General features: G+C 57.1%; 1 protein-coding gene across 1 annotated transcript in view; it reads left to right on the forward strand.

Annotated features, from left to right (window-relative positions):
• Positions 1–18833, forward strand: part of Foxo6 (forkhead box O6) — a gene marked incomplete in the record, with an annotated part of 20577 nt that overhangs the window by 303 nt on the left and 1441 nt on the right. The window contains 2 exon segments of the mRNA XM_013507743.1: positions 1–850; positions 18067–18833. Coding sequence (XP_013363197.1) covers positions 437–850; positions 18067–18833 — 1181 coding nt within the window.

Raw genomic sequence — 18833 nt, forward strand, 5'->3', positions numbered from 1 at the left:
AGCGGCGGCGGCTGCGTTCACCGGGTGGCGGAGACAGCGGCGCGGGCCCGGGCACGGGCTCGGGCTCCGGCATGGTGCAATCCGGCCTCGTCCCGGGAGAGCAGGACCCGCGCGCAGAGCCGGCGCCCGGGGAGCAGCGGTGGTGGCGGTGGTTGCAGGCGCAAGCAGGCAGCAGGTGCTAGAAGCCGGGCTGGGCGAGGTGTGTACCCGCCGGGCTCCCGGGCCGCCGCCCCCTCGCCGCCTGGGTCTTTTCCTGTCCTCGTGCTCCCCAGAGCGTCCAGCCCCCTACCTCCGCGCCCCGGCCCATGGCGACCCGCGTCTGAACCGCGCCATCAGGGACCCCTCCCGCGGGCCTCCCGGGGCGCGCAGCTCCCGGAGCCGCCCGCCCAGCCTCCGCGGAGCCTCCCTCCCGTCCTCGCCCGAGCCGGGCGGGACCATGGCCGCGAAGCTACGAGCGCATCAGGTGGACGTGGACCCAGACTTCGCGCCGCAGAGCCGGCCACGCTCCTGTACCTGGCCACTGCCGCAGCCCGACTTGGCCGGCGACGAGGACGGAGCGCTGGGCGCAGGGGTGGCGGAGGGCGCTGAGGACTGCGGGCCGGAGCGCCGGGTTACGGCCCCGGCGATGGCCCCCGCGCCGCCGTTGGGCGCGGAGGTCGGACCGCTGCGGAAAGCCAAGAGCTCCCGGCGGAACGCTTGGGGGAACCTGTCTTACGCCGACCTCATCACCAAAGCCATCGAGAGCGCCCCGGACAAGCGGCTCACGCTCTCGCAGATCTACGACTGGATGGTCCGCTACGTGCCCTACTTCAAGGATAAAGGCGACAGCAATAGCTCGGCCGGCTGGAAGGTGGGGGCATCCGGCTGGGGACAGGGGCTAGGATGCCTACTGAGGCTTCCTGGGCGGGCAGTCGGGAGCGGCTCTGGGGCACTCCAGGGGTCACGGAGTGTGCGCCCAGGGCGTGGGGCTGATAGGTGGACAGGTGGGGGCGTGCTGGGAGCATCTGTGTGCGTGAACCCTGGCCAGGAGGCATGCGGGGTGGGAGGTCTGGTAGGGTGACAAGGGACTGCCGCTTTGAGGCGTCCCCAGCAACATCTCCACCCCATCCTTGGGGGCATCTCAAGGAGCCCATTCCCAGGTCACGAACACTGGGGAGCCCGCTGCTCCCCCGAGTTTGCTTTTGATTACACTTGTTTCACCTTCTCCACCAAGGCATCCTTTAAAGAGCTGGACTAAAGACTTGAGGCCAGTGGCTGCTTTCCCTCCCAAATCTCCACTGCCTTTCCTCCAGCTGGCCCCAGGGGAAGGAGTGCCAACCACAGGCCCACAGTTCTTTCTGTGAGGCCAGGAGTTCACCCTGGAGCATCAACCAGCCTAGGGTGGGGAGCTTGGCAGGTGACCTGACCCGTGAGTTCATGGGGCAAATGGTATTAGCCCCTTACCTGGCTCAGCATGGGGTGGGAGGTTAACCCCTGCTGGTGCCAGGGTATGGTGTTGAGGGCTAGGAAATCTGTCCCTACTCATCCCAGGGAGCTTCTTTTTCACCTCCTTGGCTTTCTGGGCCCAGATGCATTTAGGGGTTGGAGGAGGGGTGGGGTACCCATTGGAGGCCTCAGTGCCAGGCAGTGGGAAGGGGGGAGCCATCTTGGGAAAGAACAGGGGCTTGATTGGATTGTGGCCTCCAGACCTTGTTCATCCTCAGGCCACCTTATTGGAGAATAGGGGCAGTCTGTGCCCTTGGGAGTGGGGAGTGGAAGGGGCTTGTGCCTAGGAGGTGAGCTGTCAGGTTCCCTGTGGAAGGAGGGCCCTTGTGAGGGAGGCATACCTGTATCTAGGAAGGGGGCTGCACCCTGTGGTGGCTGCACCCTGTGGTGGCTGCTAGCAGGGTCCCAGGAAGGGACCATGGTGGAGAGGAGGCTGTGGACATGGATTGCTCCAGATGCCCATGGCAACACTGTAGGGATCAGAGTGTCCTGACCTGGGAGCCCCTGGCTCTGAGGCTTTGTGTTGGCAGCTTCTCTCTCTTGCAGGCCACTATGGGACAGGGATACAGGCCAGAGTTGTAGACATGGATCTCCTTCCCCACTCCCTTAGGCCCAACCCCCACACTGTGTCCAGCCCTTAGTCTTTACTCCCACCTCCCTCACTACTCCTAGTGTCCTGGTCCACCTTCTGTTCCTCCCTAGAGTTGTATTCCCTGTCCTTAGGGGCACAGAGTTCAGATGCCTCCTCCAGGAAGCCCTCTCCAACGCTTTTTAGCCACCTTAGGACTCCCCCTTCTCCGGCCCTATCCAAGCCTGCAGTGGGTGTTGGTCACTTGTGTCCTGTCTCATTTCCCCTTCCTACCTCACCTTTGGAAGACAGTGGCAGTATCAGAGCCATTCTGTGCTCACAACCCCTGACATAGAGCCTGGCAGCAAGAAGCATGTGTAGTGAAAGAGAGGAGTTGAGTTGATGCTGCAGAGGATTCGGAGTCAGGAGAGTACAGTGGGCCAGAAGGCCAGGAGGGCTTCCTGCAGGTGGTGGAGGTCCAGCTGGGCTTGATGGATGAGAGAGGGTGGGGAAGATAGGGAGAGGGGACTTGAGGCTGGAAGCCAGGAGACAGCTGCGGTTCGTTGAGCATGTCAGGGCCAAGCTTTCTGCCAGGTACCCCTGCATCTTTAATGCTCTCTCAGCAGTCCTTGAGCTGGGTTTTACTACACCCATTCACAGAGGAAGGCACTGAGGCCCGAAGTAGAGGGGTGAGCTATCTATGGTCCTACACTTAGAAGATGAGAAAGCTGGATTCCAACCCGGACGTGTCTCCTTCCAGGGACCCACAGAGCCTTTGGAACAGGGCCTTGCTGACAGCTGGGGCGGGAGGGGAACACGAAAGGTTTCTGAGCAGGTATAAATCCTACAATCGGGGGGGAGTGTGCTTGAAGATAATTCGGTGCTATAAATTCATTGCTCAGACTGTGAGACTGAGGCCTTGGAAGGTGATGAGTCTCCTGGGGCATCAGTGAACAGCAGGCGCTGGGCAAGGGCCCAGGGCTCCTAACTGCCTGCTGGATGCAGTTTCCACTGCACCACACTGATGGGGACACACTGATTCTCCCTTATGCTTGGCTCCCTGTCCTGGGCTGGGGCAGTAAAGAAGCCTCAGGCTTGAGCTCTTACCCTAGGACCTCACCAGGATTACCTAGGCACTGGAGGGGATCTTCCCACATTGACCCTTCATGGGCTATTCTCTTTTAGTCCACCCCCAACTCTCTAGGTGGGGTGAGGAGACTTCCTTTTCTCTCCTTCTGGAGCTATTTGCCCCTGCACCACTTACCCCATTCCCCGTCAGTTCCTCCAGAGGCCTGAGGGAGGAGCCATCCCTAACTCTTAACCATCTCTGGTTAACAGAGGCTGCAGTACACCTCAGGTGCCAGGTGGGGCCAGGGCCCATTATTCCTTCCTTCCTCTCATCCCAACAAAAGTGTTGCAGTTGAATTCCTGAGGTGTTTCACGCCCTGTATTCCATAGATGGGGGCACAGAAGGCCTTGGCCCTGCTTTCAGGGTGTACCAGGATCCTGCCAGTTCCCTCCCCCAGCCCTCTGCTTTGCAGACAAGAAAGGCTGGGAGTGGGCAGGAGTAGGAGAAGGTGGTACCCTGGGGAAGCCAGGCAGGTCCTCACAGAGGAGGTGGCACTTGATCTGGGCTGCATTCACAGAAGAGGAGAGAATTTGGGAGATAGTCTTCCAGGAGGTGTTGACTGCATACCCAAAGCAAGGAGGTAGGATTGCGATGTTGTATTTTTGGCACCCTTTGGCTGTGCCAGGCCGGAACCCAAGGCTTCCAGGCATGGCCAGGGTGGCTTGGGAAAGTGGAATGGGCCGACACTGAGCCTTCGCCCGGTGGTCCCATACGTGAGGTGGAGAGGTAGTTCAGTGGTACTGATGATAACAACGGAAGGAGGCAAGACCAGCAGCAGGCTCAGGACACCCAGAAAAAGGCTGGGCTTGGTGCTCAGAGCCACACCAGATGCGCTGGTCTTGTTTCCCTTGGGACAGTGAGTCTCAGGCTTGGCCCCGGAGGTCCTGCCTCGCTAAGTTGTCCAAAGAATGTGGCTATCTGAGTAGGGCCTCCCACTCACTCTCAGATGCTCCAGCCCCGACTCTTCCGGGAAGCCTTCCTGGCTTCTCTGAGCCATGGTGTGCCTTCCTCTGGAGTTGCTCGGCCTCCTTTTGTGTTTCCTGGCTGCCGGCTCCTTTGGGAGCTCCCAGGCAAGGCCTGGGCACCTCCCATTCCTGTCCTCAGGCCTGGTGGGGAGGAACACAGTGGATGGGGACTTACCTGCTCCCGCTGGGGCTGGAACAGCCTGGTTGCTGAGGGCTGGGATCAGAAAGGCTGGTGCTTCCCCCATCTGGCCCAGCCCTTGGCCTGTAAGTTCCAGGTGGGGTGGGGGTGGAAGGGAAGGACTGATCGGAGAGGCCCAGAGCAGGGTAGTAGAGAGAGCGGCTGTGAGTGCAGGGCCCCCTTTCCTCTCCACCCTAGGCCTGCCCCCGAGGGCTCCCTCCCCCTCCTTTGTCCTCTGGGGATCCCCAGCCCCAGGGCTGGCGGGGGTGCTGGAGGAGGCGGTGTGAGCCCGGATTGGGGGGGTGTCCTCACCCCCCTCACTGCACGAGCGAGGGGCTGGCAGCTGCCCGCCTCCTGGGCACGAGCCCGTGCCAGCCGCTCCTGGCACAGTTGCTGGCACGCCCGGCAGACTCCCACGGCCACCTGCTCACACCCACCCACGAGCGCTGGCGCGCTGCGGGCCCTTCCGGCTTCCCGGGCCTCCTGGCGCCCCTCCCCCGCCGTCTTGCCCGAGCCCCCACCTCAGCCTTCAGCTCTTCCACTTGGACCCCAACTCTGCTTACCCCAGGGCCCCACCCTGTGCAACTTGGGGAGAGCACAGGCAAGCCGGGCCTTGGGGGCCTCAGGGCAGCCGCGCCTAGGGGGGAGGGGGACCGCAAGACAAGCAGACAGACCGACAGACAGGGTGAGGGCCCCGCCTGCCACCTGGCGCCGCTCCAGCGGGACGATGGCGGGCAGCGCCGTGCCAGGCGGTAATTGCAGACAGACTAATTTAAAGAGATGAGACGGTTATTTTTAACTCGCGTTAAGGTAATGAACGGCGGGGGGGGGGCGGGCGGGCGGAGTTGCGGGTTCGAAAGTTCAGCCCCCCAACCCCCACTTTCTGTGGGTCGGAGCCCCCTCTCTGCATGCCCTGCGGGCTCCAGCCTCAGGACTGACAGGGGTGAGGTGGGAAGGAGACTGGGAGCAGCAGAGGCCCCTCCAGAGGCGGGAGGGCTGAGAGGGCAGGCAGGGTGGTCCCTTGCCAAGTGCTTGTCTCACCAGGTCCTCACCACCCCCGCAGGAGGGTTAGTGGGTTAGTGCCCCTCTCTCCAGGTGGGGAAGACACTTACTTGCCCTAGGAAGTGGCAGTGCTAGGAATTGAGCCCCGCTCTAGCCCTGAAAGTCCAGTTTTTTCTGTGGCATTGGGAATGACGGGGATAGGTTGGTGCTGGAGGGAAAGGCTTGGGTTTGGACTGTGAAAGGGTTGGGGCTTGTTCCTTGCAGCCTGCTTCCGAGGTCTGAATGGCAACTAGTGATGGGCTCCACCTAGGGTGCTGGGGTTTGTCCATATTTGGGAAGGCTGATGGGATGGTCGTGGGCTCTGTGCATGGCTCTGAGCCTCGTCGGGGTGTTTGGCTGCAGTCAGAGCCCCTCCTCACCTTCCTGCTTCCCTGACCTCCAGGTGACTTGCCAGGCTTCTCCTTACCCGGGCCAGGGGCCTGCCTCCCACTGGAGGCCGTGTATCTGAGAACCTGGGAAAGCGGGGAGCGTGGGACTGGGACTCCCCCGACCTTGGGGCTCACTCTTCATCTCCAGATGGGACTTTGGGTCTCTGAAGAGAAGGGCAAGGAGCCCAACCCCTGCTGCTGTGCCTTTCTCCAGCTCAGCCCTTTCTGACGCGCTCTCAAGCACTAGCAGCTCACCTCATTTGGGCCGGTCCCTTCTATGCCTAGACGCTGCTTAAAGCTTGTAAGGATATGCTTCTTCTCTCCACCAGTTGCCTGTCTCTGGAGTGTCACTCAGCGTCCTGCTGCAGCCCCTTGGGCTCCTGTGGAGTCAGCAGTGGGGTCAGGGCTGGGTGCGGGTGGGCGGACCCTCTGTGGGGGACCCTAGTCCAGTGTGAGCTTGTAGCCAAGCGCTCTGAGCTCTGGTCCTTGGTGTCCTTCCTCATCTGTACCCAGAGGGCCTTAGCTAGGTCTCTGGTGCCTTCCAGTGCTGCGACTTAGAAATCGTGGAGCCATGAGAGATTCACTGGACAGAGGGCACATAGGATTGTGAGGACTTCTCCCTGGTGGATGAAGCTTGGGAGTATAGGTCCTGAACTTAGGACTCCTGCTTAGAGATGCCTGTGACGGTACCCAGGTAACATTCTCCCAGCACAGTGGAGGGAGTTTGTGGCCATTCCTGCTGCCCCTAGAGCAGGCAGATGGGTGAGGAGTTCAGGGTGTTGGGTGGGCATTAGCTCAGGCTCTGGGGCCTGGAGAGGGTACTTAGTGGGACAGCTGGATCTGGAGCGCCCCCCTTCTCCTGACACCCTGGTTACCATGGAAACCAACTCCTGTTTGGGAGGGTTTGGCTGTTTGCTGCCTCTCCCCACCCCCCAACCCATATGTGGAGGTGGGAGGGGGGCCAGGTGGTGTGTGGGGGAGGGGCCTCCCACACCCTCCCCCCAGGGCCTCCCTCTGTAGAGAGAAACCTTTCTGGTCTCTAAAGGGGTGTGCCTCTTGTGAGAAGGGGAATGGGAATTAAGAAAGTCAATGTCTGGGTGCCAGGCAGTCACTCGGGCACATCACAGGCATTCTCATCTTCCCTGAGTCCTGCCAGGTAGATATTAATAGACCCATTTTACAGTTGAGGAAATCAAGGCATAGCTGGGAAGAGGCAGAGCCTGGATTTAGATGACAGCCTGGTGATCAGATTTACCTAGAAGCTTCTCAACAACACAGTTTTCCAGTCCGCATCTCAGCCCCTGTATGTCAGACTCTCTGCAGGTGGGTTCTGTATTTTCACAGGTATGTCTGGTGCTGGATCATTTAAGGTGGCTTCCTGGCTGGCTGCTTGTCCCACTTCTCCCACTGTGGACCACCTTCTCTAGCAGGCTTCTCTAATGGGCTGAGCCCATTCCGCTCCTCCTCCTCTTTCAGTCTCCAGAGATTTAAACCTCATGCAGTCAATTTCAAGGGACTGAGCCTCCAGCCCAGTACCTGCGCCCACCCGTGTGTCTTAGTAGTTGTGCTTTATAGGACACGGGTGGAGGGAATAGAGTCACAGCCCCGTCAGGGCTGCCGTGCACCACTCCTAAGGGCCTTGGCCAAGGAGAGGAGGGAGGAGACATGTGAGGCAGAAGCTCAGCAGCCCTCTCAGGGACTGCAGTGCTGAAGAAAATGATAGACAGAGACCCTGCCCTACGGGCCTCACACCAGATAGACGAGAGAAGACCCTGCGCACAGCCCAGTACTGCTTGATCCAGCCTTGGGGCCTTCATGTGACACTGCAGGTCTGGTCTCCAGCCTTGTTCACCTTTCCAGCCACTTTCCTGCCTTCCGACTCCTTGCTAAACTGTTCCAGCTTGGGATTCAACCTGCCTTGTGCCAATACTTATGTTCTTTCATTTCATTTTTATAGCCACTCTGTAATGCTGGTATTGTTACTTTGTCCATTTTGCAGGACACTAACAATGAGAGAAATAAAGAGGCTTTATAACCATATCCCATTGTGAGTGGTAAAAATGGAACTCCCAGGACTACCTTCACCCTATCCCAGTGCTCTGGCCAGGCTGTTCCCAGCTGGCCTCTCCCCTCTACTCCCTGACCCCAGTCACCATCTCTGTTTTCCCTTGGAGTTTAGCCCCAAGGCTTCTAGTTTAGGGAATGGCCCTGGGTTCCCAGCTGGAGAAGTCCCTGGAGGCAGGGGCAGGCCAGCCTGCTGTTCCCCTGATCTGCAGTCTCGGGGCTGAGGTCAGTTCTTCCATTTGTGGTAACCCCGGCTGCATCAGGTAGGCATGTGTGGTGGGAGCCATGCTACGCAGAGGGGAGCTGGATCCTGACCTGGAGGGGTCCATAGGTCAAGGTGGGGAGAGATGAGGACACTCCATTCTGATTCAGGGTAGAGACTTCTCAGGATCAGTCATCAGCAGCGGGTGTTTTTGAGGACTCTGGGGAGGCCAGCAGGAGTCAGGGCTGGGGAAGCGAGTAAGTGCCCTTGAAGGGTAAGGCTAAAAGCTGGCACTCCAGGCAGCAGCGGACGGGGATGACATGAGTAGGAAGGTCACTGGAGTTGATGTGGAGAGAAGACAGGAGGGAGAGACAGGTATCCAGTGTGGGCCTTGGAGCTGGGGTGCAGAGTCCAAATGAAGCTGAGATAGGGTGGAGGCCCAGAGTCCCCAGTGCCAGTCCCCAGTGCTCCAGTCTGGAGCCTCCCTTGGCTCCTTGGGAGCCTCCAGTGAGACGGAACTGTGTAGCTGGGAGCCTGTAGTTACGGTGCTGGCAGAGCTGAGTCGGCTTACCCTCTGTGTAGCCTTGGACAACTAAGCCTCATTCTCCTCCTCTGTGAAATAATACTATAATAGGACCACATTCAAGCTTTGCTGGGATTGCAGGAAGTGTGAAGTCCCAAAGGAGCTTTGTCACTATTATTCTTTATTCCACAAAAGGAACCACCTCTCCAGGTACCCTGTCATGTAGAGCTGCCTGGGCCCTGGCCCTGAGAAACCCTGCATTCTGTGTGTGTGTGTGTGTGTGTGTGTGTGTGTGTAGCGGGTATTGAAGAAGACCCCTTTTAGGGTCTGAGCCTGAGCCTGAGGTGTCAGGTATTCTGGATGTCCAAACTCCGTCCTGCCCTTTGTTGACATCCTGCTTTCAGCCTCCAGAGCCTTCCCCCTGGCCGTGGGAGGCAAGAAGAATGGGTTTAGGCTGCTCATTTTGCAGATGAAGGAAAGAAATGACTTCTTTAAATTCCCATTGAACCCAGAGCCGCCTGGCCCTGGGATAGTGGCTCCTCTTTGTCCTACTGGCTGGCTGTGTGACCCTGGGCACGGCCCTTCCCACTCTGACTCCTAGTTCCCCTCCCCTAATACTCTGGGAAGCTGGGAGGCCTGCTCCTATCCCCTCCCCTGTCCTCAGCTGGCCTTGCCACCTCCTTCTCCTGTAACCCGAGCTGGGCTGTGGGGGAAGGGGCTTGCCCTCTGCCAGAGGCACCTGCCAGCTGAGCAGATGTGCTGGGGGGAGGCCCCAGGAGTGGCGCAAGGTGGGGGCTGGGCAGACAAGGCTCAGCACACCCGGCCCTGGCCTCTAGCCTGTGTCCCTGGAGCTCACCCTGAGCACTTGTCATTTTTCAGCCGACGTGCATGGTGTTCCGGCGTGTTCTGAAGGACCTCCGAGTTTCCAGGAGAAGATAGATGGCAGATGAGGCTGGTGCCCCAGGCTGGGTGGGCTGCCCTGGGCTCCTGGAGCTCCTTGGCATGAGGACTGAGAGCCAAGGGCGGCCCCTGGGGGCAAGGCCAGTGTCTGTGCGGGTGGCCATGCCCCTGGGAGAACAGATGGTTCTCTTGGCATGGTGCCCACCCCCAGCCCCCACCCGCCAGTCTGCAGGGCTGGGGCACAGCTGCTGGGTCCTCCCCAGAGCTGGGCCTAGGGCAGGGCTGGGTGAGGTCACTGCAGCTGCTCCCAGGGCCAGGGCAGGGGAGTGGGGAGGTGCTGCCTGTGGATGAGGGAGGGGCTCAGCCTGGCCCAGTGTGGGAAGGGGTCTGAGTGGCTTAATCCTGGGTGAGGGAGGAAAGAGTCTGTGGAAGCAGTGCTAAACCAGTGTGGACAGCATCTCTTCCTGCCCTAGGACCACCCTGGAGCCTTTTCCTGGCCTTGGCTCCTCCCTAGAGGCATCTCAGGGTAGAGGAAGAGCAAAGGCCCCGGGGTGCAAATTCCTGCACCATTCCTTATATTCTGTGACCTCAGTCTCTCATCCACGAAGTGGGGATAATAAGCCAACTCAAAGCTGTTACAAAGACTCCATAAGATCATTGCTGGGTGCTAGCATGAGCACCAAGGGAGGTGGAAACATCAAGCCAGAGAGGCTCAGGCAGGATGCTGGTAGGATATAGGCAGGGCCTGGAGCACTGACCTGAGGTTTTGCTGAACTGAACTTGCACAGAAAGTTCAGGCCCGAGCTGTTCATGACTGCTGAGGGCTCTGCCCTAAACACTGACTCCGGAGAGCCAAGGCCTGCCCTGTGAAGTTCCTGTGGGGTGTCGCTCACACTCTAGTTTGCAGTTTGGTCTCTGCATCAGCACTGAGGGGCAGCTGCTGTCTCTGGGCCTTTCAGAGGGGTTCAGGAAAGTTCCACAGAGATGGCCTGGTTGGCAGATGGAGGAGCAGGAACTGTTTGAGCTGAAAGGGCAAGGATAAAGGGAACAGAGCAAAGGCACAGAGAAGTAGATATCCCAAGTGCCTGGACGCCCAGAGCGGCCTGAGGGTTTGGGAGGATGGGGCAGGAAGGTACCCGAGGACTCCTGAGTATCTGTCTGTCTGGAGTGGCACTCAAGCCCACGAATAATAGGCTTTTTTGCCGGTGTGAGTTTGGACTTCTGCCTGGGCTGGGTGTGTGGGTTCTGCTCTCTTTGGGGTTGGGAGTTGCTACCACCTGACCTTGGACTCCTCTGCCTTGCTTCAATACTTGCTTCCTCCTGGAAGCCGGCTGCCCACGTCTGTTCCACTACAGATCCTAAGGCTACTCACTTACAGACATCCATGTCCCTGTGCCTCCCTAGTGCCAAGGATTTGTACTTGGGCTCCAGACCCCAAGGTCATCTGTGCTACCCCTTCTCTCGGGAAGTCTGCTTGGGTGGGCACACCATCTCCACCCCAGGTGGCAGGCCAAGGGATCCCAGGGAATCTATGGCTCTGTCTGTCTAGACCAGGACAAGGCTCCAGAGTTGGGTAAAGGGTAAGGGGTGGGGTGGGAGCTGCTGCTGGGGCTCTGAGATAGGGAAAGGACGAGGTTCTTGGTATGTGGGATTCCTGTGGATTTTGGAGTTACCTCCTTTACAGGGGATGCCCAAGGTCACATGGATGAAGTTGAGATTCCAGCCCCTGGCCTTGCCCTTTCTTCATGCAGGAAGGGAAGGAAAAAGAGAGAAAGGAGTCCTGGATGAGATCAGAGCTTTTGCCACAGCCACACAGGTGGTCTCTACACTTGGGAGTCGCAAAAAAGAGGAGCTGGGTCTTCATCCCTGTCGCGCAGCAGGGTTAGTATCCTGAGAGGTACTGGGTGGAGACTGTCTGTGATGGAACCCAGAGTCCTGTCCATACCTCACCTTGGGTTTGGGCTTGGACAAGTGGACACAAGTCCCAGGACTGAACTCTGAGGATCCTAGAAGCCCCCAGATACCAGGAAAGCAAGGAGGTAATACAGGGTTGGCAGACAAAACTTGTATCTCTTGTTTCTGATGGAGGCTGGGAGAGCTTAGATTCAAGAGCCAAGGAAAGGATACCCACTGGGATAGGCAGCAGAGCAGTGTCCTCTGCTGCTTTGGGAGTGAGGGTGGGGAGAGCCCTGGCTTTGGAATCTAACATTCCCAAGATGCAACTTGGCTCCATCCCTCCCCAGCTTTGGGGTCTCAGGAGTCATTTGACTCACCTTACTCCCCTCTTTGTAAAACAGCGCTCCCTACTGGCAGGATGGTTGTTGGGAGAAAAGAGGTTTGCCTATGCCTGGCACGCAGCAGGTGGTGCCTTTCTCCTGCCTCAGTACTGGAAGCGCATACTGGTGGCATGCTGAAGCTGGCTCGCTCTGCCTTGTGAGAGCTGAGTGTGCACACTTCTTCCCAGTTCTGTACTTGGTGACATCACGCTGACAGCTCCAAATGGGCAACGATGTAGTATCCACGCCACAGAAATCAGCAAAAGCTACAAATTGATTCAGGTGGGATTTTATTCATCCCGGAGAGCTGCCTCTTAAACATTTACTAGCACACCACTGCATGTGCCCCCAGAAGGTGTAGCCTTACCCATACCCCCTGCTCAGGATCACAGAATCAGAAGATGGCACAGAGATCGTGGGAGTCCATGTCCCAGAATCTACCCTGTGGGCCCTCTTTAGATCTAATGGGGACAGGAAGTAAGGCAAAGTCCATGAGCCCATCTGGGCCTGGGAAGAGGGGATACAGTTGTAGTACCAGGCAGCTCCCTGTAGACAGGCATCAGCAAATAGTGGGACCTGTCTTCTTTTCATGCTCCTTTCCTCGTCCTCAGAGATCTGGTTTTCCCCGGCTGGAGAGGTAAGATTGGATGAGGTTGAGCTGTCAGGGAATGAAGCTGTGCTGGGAGGAGAAATGAGGTTGTACTGGAAGATAAACGAGGCTGTACTGTCAGGGAATAAGGTGGTACTTGGAGGCAAGGTGAGGCTGCATTATTAGATAAATGAGGTTGCACTGTCAGGGGATGAAGTGTACTTGTTGGAGAGAGGATGTCCTGCTGGACCAGTCAGGTTACACCATCAGAGAACACAGCCACACCACAGGAGGAAGGAGCGTGTCCGGCTTGGAGGATAAATGAGGGTATCCTGCTGGATAAATGAGGGGACCCGACAGGTGAATGGAGTGCTGTTAGCAAATGAGGCTGTACTTGCTGGATAAATGGGACTGGTGTGCTGGATAAATGAGGTTGTGCTGTCAGATGAATGCATTACTGCTTGTGGGCGAAGGGTGTCCTGGGAACAGATGAGGGTGCCCAGCTGGATAGATGAGCTGCCACCACCGAATGGATCACATCCTGTCCATGTGGGAGGCAAGGTCGAGGTTATTTTGTTCCCGCTGGGGCTTCTGGAGTGTCTTTTGGCCCAGGAGGTCGGGGATGCAGGAGGCCTTCGTGTGCTGGAGCTGGGTCAGTCTGGGGAGCAGCTAGGGGGGCAGGGCAGCTGCCTCGTGCACCTGCAAGCCCTTCCTCAGCAGTCTCAGAAGATCTTCCTTCTGCCTGTAGTTTCATCCACACCTCATGTTGTTCTTGACTTTCTCCAACACCTTACTGGGTCATCATTCTGTCTTGTGGTCTCTCCTCAGCCTACTTTGGAAAAGCTCCTAATCTGTGCCAGCCCAGGCAGTCTTATTTAGCTGCCTGCATAGCATAGTATTATGCTTTTTTTCTTCACTCATTCATTAATTCTGAACACTTTTAAGTGCCCACTATGTGCCAAGTGTGAGATACAGAAAAAAAAAATGAGGACAAAAATCATTGCCCTCTTAACATTATGTTCTACTGGAAGGGCAGCCAGACAATAATTAAAAGATAAATAAATTACATATAGGTTGAGTATCCCTTATCCAAAATGCTTGGGACCACAGGTATTTCAGATTTTAGAGGTTTTTGGATTTTGAAGAACTTGCATATGCTGCAGAATCGGAAACATTTTAAACACCAGTGCCCAAAAAGTTTCAAGATTTGGAGCACTTCAAATTGAGGATTTGGGGGTTAGGAATGTCCAATGTGTATTCATTTAGAAAGTGACAGTTGCTTTAGAAAAATTCAGAGTAAGGGATGGCAGGGAAGACGAGCAGTTTTGTTTTATTTTTCCGGTACCGGGAATCGAACTCACGACCTCGTGCTTGCCAGGCAGGCGCTGTGCCGCTGAGCTAAATCCCCAGCCCCAAGGAGCAGTTTTTAAGAGTGGTCAGATGGGCCTTATTGCAGATGGAGCCTCCTAACCCTGAGTAGAGACTTGAAAGAGATGCAAGGTCTGTGGGGCATCTGGAGAAGGGGGATCCAGGAACAGAAGGATCCAGATTCCAGGAACAGACAGAGGGGTGGAGCAGGACACTGCGAGGTCATGGAGGGGACTGTGGGCTATGGCAGTCTGAGTGAGATGGAGGGCGTGGCAAGGACCCTGTTACTTAAAGTACCGCTCTGGCTGCTGTGTGGAGTGCTGCAGGGAAGCGAAGGTGGAAGCAGGTAGCTGCTTGAGCTTCAAAGCATTTTGCCCCAGGGTTGCACTCTTCATGGTGTTTGGAGTTGAAGCTGGCATCCAGATCCAACACCAGGACCAATGTACTTTGTTTTGTGCCAGCCTCACCAGTTCCCTCTCCCTGATGGGTGAGGTGTGGGGTGCTGTTCTTCCTGGCCCAGGTTCTGAAGGAGAATGGGATGGGCACAGGGTGTAACCCACTGTTATTTCCCTAGACCCCCAGGTGATCTCCCTGGGGCCTCAAATCAGGGAGGTCCTGTCTTCCCTAGGAACATGGACCAGGCCTGAATATAGGCATAGGAAGTGGGAGGCCTCAGAAGCCAGCTCCGTCTCTGGGCACCAGGGGAGCCCAGGTTTGCTAGGGCTGTGGCTGTGGTGGTGGGTTGCTAGGCGACGCTGAAGAGGGAGCCCTGGTTACTGCTGCCTGGCAGAGGCATCTCCCTCCTCTACCTCCCTCACTTCCATGGCCTCTGGCCTCCCAGGAGGCTTTGGGTGGAAGCCAGATTTAGGATCAGTACTTGCCACTGGATCTTGGTGGAGAGCTCTGGTTGGTACCAGGTAGCCAGGCCCAGAGAAGCCACACTGGGTTGAAGGGCCTGGGCTTCTCTCACTGGGCACAGCCCTGGTGCATGCCTGGTGCAGAGCCCAGATCAGCAATCAGAGGCATAGGTCCTCATGCAGCTCTGAGCCACCTCCCTGCATGACGCTGGTTAAGGCACGATACCTTCCCAGGCCTCAGCTGTCCCATCCATCTAGCCTGCAGAATCCCTCCCTAAGGGTGTTTTTTTCAGAGGTGGGAAAGTACTGAGTATACAGGGCTCCAGATAATCCTACCCTTTGTCAAAATGGTTCAAGGGCCTAGTACTTTGGTTTTTGCATTAGATTGCATTTACCAAAAGAGTTCCAATGCTATATATATATATATATATATATATATATATATATATATAAATGTTTGAGAACTCTAGACCATATGATTCCAAGAATTTTCAGTGTCAAACCGGAAAGGTCCTCAGAGTACAACTGGACTATGTCATCAGTGTATAGGGAGGGAAACTGAGTCCTGGAGAGGAGGAGGGACTTGTCCTAAGTCAGGCTTGGTAGACTGAGAAGAGAACCAGGCTGGGGTCAGGAGGTCTGCACTCACACCCACTATTCTGACATCAACCATCATGTCAGGCTGGGCCTGGAACTCCCATGTTCCTGGCTGGAGGGGATCATAGAAGGCTGCAAACTTTTGTAGGTCTGGATCATGTCTTGACCTAGAGCATGTAATCTAAAATATTTTTATAATGTTTATAAAGAAATGAAACTGTGGCGCTTCAGGGAATAGCTCAGTGGGCCTGTGTTCAACCCCCAGCACTGCCCCCACCCCCCGAAAAAAAGAAAGAAAGAAAGATATATTATGAAGCACATGTAAAATTCCCTTGAACTCTAAAACAGAATCACGAGTCTCTGTAGGAAATTCTGACCTTGCAGCATGCCCTGAGCCTTCCTGTGTTGCAGGCTTCTGGGGATACTTTTTGTGGCAAGTTTGAGGAACACTGGAGTACTGGCTTCCTAAGATTCCTTGAGAACTGTCTGACCAGCTTTTCTGTCCCATGGCAGAATATCATGTCCTTTAGACTCAGAGTAAGAATAATCTGAAATTAATGCCTGGCTTTGTGGTTAACAGGCTGTGTGAGATTGGGGTATCTCAGGGGTATTCCCAGGCAACTCAGTCTCTGAGCCTCTCTCTCATCTTGAGGTAGGGATCTCAAATCTTGACTCTATGGAGTCTGACATGATTGTGTGAGATAAGAAGCTCTTTGAGCTCCCAGGGCTGAACAGGCTGGTACTGACTAGGTGCTGGTACTGGGTGGTGTCCTCCCTTCTCCCCCAGCACTCTGAGCCAGTCTAGCACAAAATGACATTGATAAAGAGGTGTTGCCTGACCCACCTCCAGCTGGAAAAGGGAGGAGATAGGAGGGTAGAGCCTTTGGCAAGCCAGAGAGTTCTCTGGGGGATGAGAATTGAGGCCTCCTGGGCCCCTGAACACAGGTGTGGGGGAGGGGCCAGGGAGCCAGGTGCAGGGACCGAATGGGGAAGGGGTATCCACTTGAGGGAACACCACTCCCTGGTGATTGAGCTCCTCTTCTCTCAAGGCCCCAGGAGAAGCCAGGCAGAGCAAGGCTGGCAAGCCCCAGCTGTTGCTCCCAAGGCCAGAAAGTGCCAGACAGGGAGCCTGAAGCCCCAAAGAGTCAAGTTAAGACCAGAAGCTGGGATGAGGTTAGAGGATACCCTGGGCAGCAGGAGAGCCCTCCTGAATACTTGTGGTCTCCACAGCGCAATATAGTGGCTGGTTATGCGTGTGGCTCAGTGGGTGAAGGGGTCAAGAGCTGGTCCGTGACCTGGGGAGACCCGGGGCAGTCCCTGGCATTGCTGCTTAGCTGTGGGACTGTGGGCAAGTTACATCATGCCTCTGGGTCTCTGTGACCTGGTAGATAAAATGGGGTAATGCCAACCGTCCCAAGAGGTTGGTGTGCAGCACAGCTGTGCTCAGGGGAGGTTATGAAGGAGTTAGAGACAGGAGGTCTGTTGAGTGACCTAACAGGTGAGGTCTTCTAGCCAGAGTGAGGGGTTTACCTACATTTATGAGCACTTATGTTCACCGATACTTAACCACACTCGTTAGCTCATAGAATGACCTAACAGCTTTATCAGGTGGTTATGACTAGCCATTTTTTCAGAGTAGCTCAGAGACTGATACACAGCCACAGGCACCCAGCTAGGGCCCAGAGAGCCTGGCACTTTGCCCAGGCCTCTGACAGCTGAGCCCAGGCTGTTTCCACAGCAGTACCTGAGCAGGGAGATCCAGGCCCCCCGGTGGGAGGCTCAGCAGAAGTTCTACTCTAGGTACCTGTGGACTCTCCTGCCTTCCTGTGTCTCTAGGCTAAGCCTGGCCCAGGCCAGGGAGCACTGCAGATTGGCACTGCATGCAGATTGGCAGAAATTAAGAAGAGGATATGGGCAGGGTTGGCAAAGATGAAGCCAAGGACGTACGAAGGGACATCAGAAAGCTATGGAGACTTAGACCTCTTCACCTCTCTGAGCCTAGATCTTGTCTGTAAATGGGGAGTTTGTGGGGATTGGGAGCTGCGGGCAGCTGTGGCAGGTGAATCATTTGGGGCCAGCACATTGGAGAGCTGACTCCTTAAGGCAGGTGTGTGTGGAGTCTGAGGTCTGCGTGGGCAAAGGTGACTGCTGAGGGGTTTAGTGGGATCCAAGGTTTCTTGAAAGTTTTCAGGAGCTTAGAGTAGTCGGGGAGAGATTTCTGAAAAGTCTCCAGCCTATACCCACTCCAGGGGCCGTCCTGGCCTATCTGCTTTCCCGGCCAGGCCCTCCCACCAAAGGGTTAACAGTCTTCTCTACCTGCAGTTGCATTTTAAAGACACGAAATTAAAGCAGGTAATTTATTCTCCCCACACACGAAAGAGCAATTAGTTCTAAACAGGGCTTAATCAGTCACCGCGAGATTGATTTCTGGAGCCCTGGGTTTTCGGGCTTCTGGCGCCACGCCAGGCTGGGGGGGTGGTGGCGGACAAATGAGCCGCAGCGGCATGAGCCCTTACATAATCTGCTGGGGGGCCCTGGCAGCCCGGCTAGCCCCTTGAGGTGCCGATGGCTGAGCTGGGGAGAGGGGATCCGCTTGTCTGCTGCTGGTCCCCAGCTGGCTTAGAGTAGCCCCAGGGTTGGCCACACCTCCAGGGAAGGGCAAGACCAAAGCTCTAGCCCCACCCTCTGGGCTGTGTCTCCTTGTAGGTGGGGTGGGGGAGTGCACGGGTGCGATTCAGGAGGTGCGTGTTCTGGGCTTGTCCAACCTGATACTTACATGTGCACCCCTCTTCTCCCTACTTCCCCATTTCTTCCCTTCCCTACCCCGCCTCTTCTCTATTCTCACCCTCTCTTCTCTACCTTCTTCTCGCCTCTTGCTCTCACCAATTCCTTTTTCACGGCCTCCTCACCTCCACCCCCTTGTCTCCGGCCACAGAACTCCATCCGGCACAACCTGTCACTGCACACTCGCTTCATCCGCGTGCAGAACGAGGGCACTGGCAAGAGTTCCTGGTGGATGCTGAACCCTGAGGGTGGAAAGACGGGCAAGACCCCGCGGCGCAGGGCTGTGTCCATGGACAATGGGGCCAAGTTCCTGCGCATCAAGGGCAAGGCAAGCAAGAAGAAGCAGCTGCAGGCACCGGAGCGAAGCCCCGACGACAGCCCTCCGGGCGCGCCGGCCCCAGGGTCCCTGCCTGCCGCGGCCAAGTGGACCGCCAGCCCAGCCTCGCACGCCAGCGACGACTACGAGGCGTGGGCCGACTTCCGCGGCGGCGGGAGACCACTGCTCGGGGAGGCAGCCGAATTGGAGGACGACGAGGCCCTGGAGGCTTTGGCACCGTCTTCGCCACTCATGTACCCGAGTCCCGCGAGCGCACTGTCGCCTGCGCTGGGCGCGCGCTGCCCCGGGGAGCTACCCCGACTGGCCGAGCTGGGAAGCGCGCTAGGCCTGCACGGCGGCGGAGCAGGGCTGCCCGAGGCGCTGCTGGACGGCGCCCAGGACGCTTACGGGCCGCGGGCCCGCGCCGGGACGCCGGCCTACTTCGGGAGCTGCAAGGGTGGCCCCTACGGCGGAGGCGGGGGCTTCGGACCTCCGGCCTTGGGTGCGCTGCGCCGCCTGCCCATGCAGACCATCCAGGAGAACAAGCAGGCCAGCTTTGCGCAGGCCGCCGCGCCCTTCCGCCCGGGGGCGCTGCCCGCGCT

Source organism: Chinchilla lanigera, unplaced genomic scaffold, assembly GCF_000276665.1.
Source record: "Chinchilla lanigera isolate Chin_1 unplaced genomic scaffold, ChiLan1.0 scaffold00136, whole genome shotgun sequence".
NCBI lineage: Eukaryota > Metazoa > Chordata > Mammalia > Rodentia > Chinchillidae > Chinchilla > Chinchilla lanigera.